We start from the raw sequence: 7,906 nt of genomic DNA, 5'->3' as shown, positions 1-7,906 counted from the left end.
AGAAACAGCCATAAGCTCTGATCCAAAGCCTGAGAACAGCGTCTTCAAGCCACCCGGGTCAGGAAGCCTTTGGATAATGTCCTCCCCATCCTGTTCGGCTCTTTTTGAGTAAGTAAACTACACGGAGGGAAGCACTGTTGAGTATTTCCTAGAGACATTCTTTCTCTTGCAGAGGGGAGACCCATAGAGCAAGGAAAGGGAAGACGCTAACGGGAGAGAAGATTTGAGGGGGTTAAAAGGACAGTGAAGGTGCGGTTCTCCACAATCTGACTCCAAGGACACAGGAATGATGTTTGGCTGTCATTGCAAGAAGCTTCTGGTTGATAAATACTGTCTGGAATTTCCTTGCTGATTTCTTACCCTCACACCGCAGGCCCCGATCCCTGTGGTCCACTATGCAAATGCAAATTACCTGCATCAGGCTGCCGGTGACTCACCGAACCCCCTTTAAAGCAACCTTGGGTCCGGGGCAGAGACTGCGCAGGGTGGAAGTCATGGCTCGCAGACTCTGCTTCTCCTACTGGCTGTTGGCCTGCTGGGTGGTGGTAACTGTGGCAGAAGGTAAGGGTTTTGTGTTTATGATCCTGTGGGTCCCTAATTAATAAGTTGTGTGAAAAGACAAGATTTGGCTCCATGACTATACATAACCATAAATTGGAAATCATTTTGTCAGCTTCCATCAGCTTGTGTGATTAAAGGAGAAAGAAGCTAAAATTTATCCTCGGAGGACCTTGATCCTACTCTCAGCCCTAACTATGTGATGCTAGACGTACTTAACCCTTCTGGTATCAGTCCCCTTGTATGTGAAGTGACGCATAAGGATAATCATTATGGGGGTTATGAGGACCAAATGAGCTGTCACACCAGAAGAGCTCTTCAAGCTTAAAACACTATACTAGTTGTTACTGTTGTAGAGCTAACAATTTCCACCCTGAATTACAGCGACGTCCTTCTTGCTATCCCCAGCAGCACAGCAATTTGCATATGGTGGCTGTTCAGTCTCTGTTTGTTAATTGATTTAATTAATCACAACTAGTCAGCTGCATCTTGGTGCTACTAAAGCGAGCATAGATTTCTTTCTCTAAGATTATATTAGATTCTATCTCTTCACTGCTCCTATTCTCTTTCCTTTCCCCGCAAGACAAAAATCCCCAGGTGTCCTGAACTTTAAAATTGGTTTGCAAACCCCTGGGGGAAGGAGAGAAAAGGCTAAGGGGGAGAGGAGAACGAGGAAGGAGGGGGGGAAATGCTGGGGGACTTGGGTCTAATGTTGTTTCACAGTTCACCTTAGTTCCAGAACTAGATACTGTTCAGGGAGGCGAGACCCAGGATCAAACCAAGTCGCTGAGGGGTCTGCAGGGTCTCAGCCAAACCCTGCTCATCCCCCAACACGTTCTTTGCTCCCCTCCCCCAATGAGACCACCAGAGATCACCTTGCCCAAGCTCTGCCGGAACTCTGGCGATCAGAGGGCGATCACACCGCCCTGTTCCCAAGACCAGACCCCCAAGCACCACCTGCGGAATGTGACATCTAAAAGAGGCTTCGTGAAACAGAACTAGCCACCTGACATCTTTCCAGAAAGTGAAGCACTCTTCAGGAACCTTTGTAAATATGCAGCTGAACAAGTTCTAACGGGATTATAGGTTTAGTCACATCTAAAAAGCACCAATTAAAAGGTGAGATTTGAATTCTGGATTTGGCTCATGCTTCCCCACTGTCCGGCAGACTGGCATGGGAACCCTTCAAATGTGGCTTTGCTCTATCCAAGCAGCCTCGGTGCCAGTTCGCCGCTCGCTTACCCGCGCTGTGGCGCCGCCCCGTCGGGCCGTGTGCGGGTGTCCAGACTGGCCCTGTCCTCTCCCCCCTCCGCGGCAGCTGTGGCCGCTCCCTCTTCCCGCTCCCACCTGCTCGTGGCAATTCGGCTTCGTGTGCTGGCGTTTGAACGTCACGACGGTATTGCCCTCGCAAAGACTTTCTTAAGACACATAAATGAAAACCTGCAATCGCTCTCCCTCTCTCTCTGCCATCTGTGAATTCTCATAGCCATTTATACATCATCCATGACCCGCACCGCCTTCTGGTCTGTGTCACAGACCCGTGCATTCGGAGCGTCGGCCCACTTCTCCAGCCCTGGCCTGGGTCCTTACCATCTCTGCATTTGCCATAGCGCCTAGCACAGTAGCCTGCACACTGGAGAAATGAGATGTGAGCATGGAATTGAAATAGGACTTGGTGACACTTTCTGGGCTCCAAATTCTTTCTCTGTAGAATTAGAGATTTGACCAAAATAGCCAATCATTCTGTGAGTCTACAAAATGAACTCAGTTGCAGTTATTGTGAGTAAATTCACCATAGGACCTATATTCCTTTCTGGTTCAACTCTGAAAGCCCATGAGAATTTTTCTATGATTCCATGAGCCATATAAAAGAAAGAACTGCATACTCGAACATGATGTATAAAGATTACCTCTCTTAAAAATCAGTACCGTTCATTACAAACCATCTATTGTCTGCCCAAATAACCACAGACTACAGGTAATTGTGTTTTTTGTTTGTTTTTTTTTTAAGAAAAGGAACTTCTCATCCTTACATAAAAAAAAAGTAGTAGCTATTGGTATGCTATGCATTTCATGTCTAGACTATAATAAACCCACTTAAAATTGATTTCCAAACTTCAAGCAATATTTTGGCTTGATTTTTTATTACACTCTAAGTCTAAATGTAAGTTATTATTGAAAATTTTTCTGGGACTAGAATTAAGTACTCACTGAGCTTCACAAAAATCTACAGAGAGGAACCCTCAACATCTGCCTGCCCATTCATTCAATTTCTTGAGGCTGTCCTGGGCACCACTCTAAGCCAGGGACTGCTGTGGGTGCTAGGGACAGAGCCGTGACCAACAGAATCAACAGTCTCTGCTCTCATGGAGGTCCTGTGAGTCCTATCAGTAATGTACAGATTTTATATATAAAGTGTAACAAGATGGGCCCAAGAAAATGGGGCTTGTATTGATAAAGTCTTTCCATAACATTCAAGATGAATAATAACGGTAAGAAACACCTACGAAATGCATACCGTGGGTCAGACATGTTCTGAGCACTTTACATATCTTATTTCAGATAATACAAAAAGCCAATGAGATAGGTAATATCATTTTCTTCATTTTATAAATAAGGATAAGGAAACTCAGAAAAGTTAAGGAACCTGTCAATGGTCACAGTTACTCAATGGCAGAGCTCAGGGAGCCCGGTTCTAGAGTCCATGCTTTTAAACACTATGCTCTTCTGCCGCTAAAAATGTTTTCAATCTGCATGGAAATATTTGACCTACTTTGGTCTGATTAAGGTCGCAGAAGGGTTCTCATCTTTGGCCTTCAGTGCCTTTGGTGGCATGTCAGTATGTTACATATTGAAAAACATTTATTTATAATGATCACATTATCCCTGACAGGTGGAAAGATGGTAACTCTTGCAATTACAGAAACAGAGATTTCTCTCAATCAATTCAATTCCGCTGCAGGCCCTAGAGATGAGGAGACAGCAGTCTACAGGATGGTCATGTGGATGTTTTAGTGGGGGAGGAATATAACCACAAATAGTAATGACATGACTGATGAGTATTCCAAAAGTGGACTCCCAGGGTGGTATGGAAATATACTGCCAAGGGCCTTAAGCCAGCCTCAGGGTAGGAAAGTCTCCCTGAGGAAATGAGGCATGAAATCTGTGTAGGAGTAAGCCAGGCAAAAAGGCCAGGAAATGGTGCTTAGGCTTCTGGAACCAACTTGGTAAAAGCTCAGGACCATTGATGACTTTGCCAAAGTAGTTTTTGTGGAGTAGAGAAAGCACAGTCAGATTCCAGTAGATTAAATGTGGGGGGGAGCGGTGGGAATCGAGCTGGAACTGTGTAGACTTCTCTCTGAAGTGAGAGAAATAGGAACCAAAGAAGTTCATTAGCAGATCACTGAAGTTTTCTTTCTGAAATATGAAGCTAGGTAGTCTACTTAGAAAGGTAGAGAGACTTTTTGAAGAGAATTCTTCAAATGAATGAAGAAGAATGAGAATTTTGAAGAGGCTTTGAGGAGAATGTCAAAGATTTAGAAGACAGCGGGAACGGCGCGGAACAAGGAGAAACAAAAGAATGGATGAGCCGTGTCAACTCAGCCAGAGTTGGAGACCATGAATGGCATCAACCTCCTTACCCAAATGTGTGGCCTTACCCTGTGACAGTTTCCCAAATCAATCCCTGTGGTTCCCACATTTTAGAACACTTGTGCTGGCCAACCAGTGACCTGAAATAGTCATCATGTGTCTAGTTCGCAGGAAGAATGTAGTTTTATGTGGTCCTGCCCACATTCTTGGGTTGGTTACTGGGTCTCCAGATCACAACACAAGCTTGTATTGTGATCTGGAGACCTTGGAAATTCCCAGAAGAGAGTGCTGAACACTGCAGGACATCCCAGAATTAGAGAAAAGCTGCCTAGCAGGTTCTAACACCCTGTAGTCAGCAGGAGGATTTGGTGGGTAGCCTCAGGTTTAAGAAATGAGATGAGCACAAGGGGTGGGTAGTTGGTTTGTTTTTAACATCTGGAATACAGCCTGAGTAGCAGAGCTCAGGCCTAGCTAAGCCTGATCTGATAACAAAAATGTCAAGATGGAGCTTAAGAATAAAGCTAGCTTCTCCGCTAAGGACTGGATTCTCATCTCACAGAAAGTTTTCATGTTACAAAGGTTCAGAACTGATCTAACTGTGTAGGAGGAAAGAATGAGTGATGTGGGATTTAATCCTCTTCTGTGGTTTGAAACGTCTTAACCTAGTTTTAATCATAGGATTTCAATACTCAGTAGCCTGGGTGGGTATGGAAGAAAGGGTCAGTATTTCATTCAAGGAGTAGACAGCCATTCAACTAACTTAAGAAAAGAGTAGAGTAGAGCTGGAGGTAGAGTGATTACTAAAAGGATATCTCCATGAACCCTGAGCACAGCCAGGCTTCAGAGGGATCAGCCCTGGAAAGTCAAGAACCAATGCTACTCTCATCACCACTCTGTTACCACATAGTCTCTTGTCTCTCTTTTTCGGGCCTTCCTGTGTTATAGCTTCTTTGGAAAGACTGGCTTCTCTACTTACTCAGCATCCAACTGGCCAAAACCTAATACTCCACTCCCTGCCCTTCACTTTCTACTAACATCCTCCACCAACTGAGTCTCTTTGTTGAAATTCTCAAATGAGAATCTGATTGGTCACTGGTCAGCCAATGAATGAGCTGAGTGTCTATCAGCAGGCCAATCAGCCATAGCCAAGGATATGTAGGACCGACCTTTCCAGAGGTTGTGGGTAAAACAGAATCTCCGAAGGGGCTATGAACACAAGCAGGCAATAGGCATATCCTATAAAACCAAGAAATCTGGATTAGGTTGTTCCAAAATTAAAGGGAGTCTAGCTCTTTTGAAGCACTTCAGTACTCTCAGCTTCCTGTAGGAGTTTGTTTTTTCATCATTCACACTCAGCAGCCCATTCCAGGCCTGTATTGTAAGCCTCCAAGAAAGTGAAGGAATACGTTTCTGAAGGGAAGCTTACTATTTCACAGCCAATTCAGTTGCATGATACAGAGAAGGGTCTTCTCTCTAGAGAAGACCTTGAGACCTTGACACTTGAGCTTGATCCAAATTTCTTCTCAGAAACGAATTTCATCCTGGTTCTCAGTGCTTGTTCCCCTCCTGATTTCACTGCTAGGTCAAGTGAAGCGCACCTCTGGGATTAACAGGCCTCAGGAGGGGCGGTTATTTTTATTTTCTTAAAATTAATTCTTTTTCTCTACTGAATTTTCTTTATTCAGTTATAATTTGTGAACAATAACATAGACAAATCTTAAAGGTACAGACTGATCACATTTTACATATACACATGTATGTATGTTCTATACATACACATGTGTGTAAATATAAATATGTGTGTGCGTGTGCGTGTGCGTGTGTGTGTGTACCTCCATATCCATGTGACCACCCCCTGGATCAAGATCTACAGAATTCTATTTTTTCCACAAAATAACACCTACCCTAACTGTAAATTCGTTACTTTTTTGGAAAATTTTTTAACCAGAGATCAGTTTTTTTCCTTGAACTTATATAAGTGGGGATCTCAGTATGTACTCTTTTGTGTCTAACTCCTTTTGCTCAACGGAACATCCATGGGATGCCTCCATGTTGTTGTAGTAGTATCTCTTTCTTCTCATGGCTTCCTTTTCATTGTGTATACACAATTTGGTTAACCGTTCTCCTATTGATGGACACTTGCCCTGTTTCCAAGTTTAAGCTAATATGAATCAGGCTGCTATAAACATTACTGAAGTAGTCTTTTGTAGCTATATGCACCCATTTCTCTGGGATACACTCCCCGGTGTAGGACTGCTGGGTCATGAGGTGTGTTCATGTTTCATTCTGGTGGACGTTGGCGGTTTTTTCAAACACGCTTTGAGACTTCTCTAGTTCTCTCTCCTAGTCTTTCGGCCCTGCTACCACCTAAAGGATCTCCCTTCTGCTTCTGTGATCAGGCCTGTTTCCTGACTTGCATTTCTCTCTGCAGGACAAGAAGAGGGAGCCACCCCTCCTGGAGGCTCACAAGATAATGGAGGTCCTACAGACTGCCAGATCTTTACACTCACCCCTCCACCCCCTAGGAGGAATCCGGTGACAAGGATCCAGCTCGTCACAAGGACCCCCAAGTGTCCCTTTCATTTTTTTCCATGGCAAGGGCCTAGTGTCCACTTTAGGTTTCCACACATACCTTTCCTTCCTCAGAAGTGCAACCACCGGTTTCCATTTCGTCCATTTTTTTGGCCACATGGTCGCCTTACTCCTCATTATAAATATTTTCCCAGGGGAAGACTCTGGAGAGGAAGCTCATCTGAGGAAAGCAGATAGAAAAGAGAAGCCCCAAATATGCTGAAGCAAAAGAAGCCAGTGCCTCAGAGGAGACTATAAACAGATTTCTGCTTTCTTCTTCCAAACTCAAACAACTGGACTTAAAGTACCTTAAACACCACAGAGTAGAAGTTGTTTTTCTTGTCAGCAGGGAAGATATCGGTTTATAGGTTATTCAAGTTTGCAAAATGGGAGCAATAACTGCATTACCCTTATCCCCAACTTTTGAAGATCACAGGATATTGATGCAAATAAAATCCTAAAAGGGGTAGTTCCAAGAATTCCTCTACATACTGAGATGCCAGAAGAATCAGCTCTGTCTTCTAAATTCAAGTGAAAAACATTTAAATAAATTGATATAAACCAATGAAGACAGTAATGACACCCTTTTTATTCACTGGAAAACTTACAGAGCAGGGCGCATTTACAAAGTGAACTTTAAAGGAAATTGTAGAAAACTGATAGTTTTATTCTCTATTTGGCAATGGTGTGGCTAGTGGTTATTCATTTATTGTTTCACTGAGGTGTAACTGACATTACATTATATTAGCTTCAGATGTGCAATGTGATGATTCCATATTTGTATATATTGCAAAATAATCACCGCAATAAGTCCAGTTAGCAACCATTACCATACATAGTTACAATTTTTTTTCTTGTGAGGACTTTCTAGATCCACTGTTTTCTTTTTTTAAGATTATTTATTTGTTTGTTTATTTGTTTATTTATTTTGACAGAGACACAGCGAGAGAGGGAACACAAGCAGGGGGAGTGGGAGAGGGAGAAGCAGGCTTCCTGCCGAGCAGGGAGCCCGATGTGGGTCTCGATCCCAGGACCCTGGGATCATGACCTGAGCCGAAGGCAGACGCTTAAGACTGAGCCACCCAGGCGCCCCGCCACTCAGTTTTCTAACAACAACAACAAAAGAATTATAAACAGTAAAGCGAAACAAAGTTACAGGGAGTCTAAGAGAATACCTTGAAAATGT

The 7,906-nt window shown here is 43.5% G+C and overlaps 1 protein-coding gene across 1 annotated transcript; it reads left to right on the top strand.

Annotated features, from left to right (window-relative positions):
* The first annotated feature begins 494 nt into the window (after window positions 1–494).
* ODAPH (odontogenesis associated phosphoprotein) lies at window positions 495–6,918 on the top strand. Its single transcript, XM_028100582.1, has 3 exons — window positions 495–561; window positions 6,581–6,716; window positions 6,861–6,918. The coding sequence occupies exons 1-3, from the start codon at window positions 495–497 to the stop codon at window positions 6,916–6,918; spliced, it is 261 nt and encodes an 86-aa protein (XP_027956383.1).
* Window positions 6,919–7,906: the final 988 nt, after the last annotated feature.

This window comes from Eumetopias jubatus, unplaced genomic scaffold (genome assembly GCF_037043125.1).
Source record: "Eumetopias jubatus isolate StellerSeaLion01/CBP00866 unplaced genomic scaffold, mEumJub1_p1.0 scaffold_2, whole genome shotgun sequence".
Lineage (NCBI taxonomy): Eukaryota > Metazoa > Chordata > Mammalia > Carnivora > Otariidae > Eumetopias > Eumetopias jubatus.
Note: the sequence above shows the minus strand (reverse complement) of the source record. Positions and strands in the feature narration are given on the sequence as shown.

Coding starts and splice junctions, on each gene's coding strand:
- ODAPH (XM_028100582.1), top strand. CDS start 495: ATGGCTCGCAGACTCTGCTTCTCCTACTGGCTGTTGGCCTGCTGGGTG. Junction 562..6,580: donor GGTGGTAACTGTGGCAGAAG/GTAAGGGTTTTG, acceptor TTCTCTCTGCAG/GACAAGAAGAGGGAGCCACC. Junction 6,717..6,860: donor CAGCTCGTCACAAGGACCCC/CAAGTGTCCCTT, acceptor TACTCCTCATTA/TAAATATTTTCCCAGGGGAA.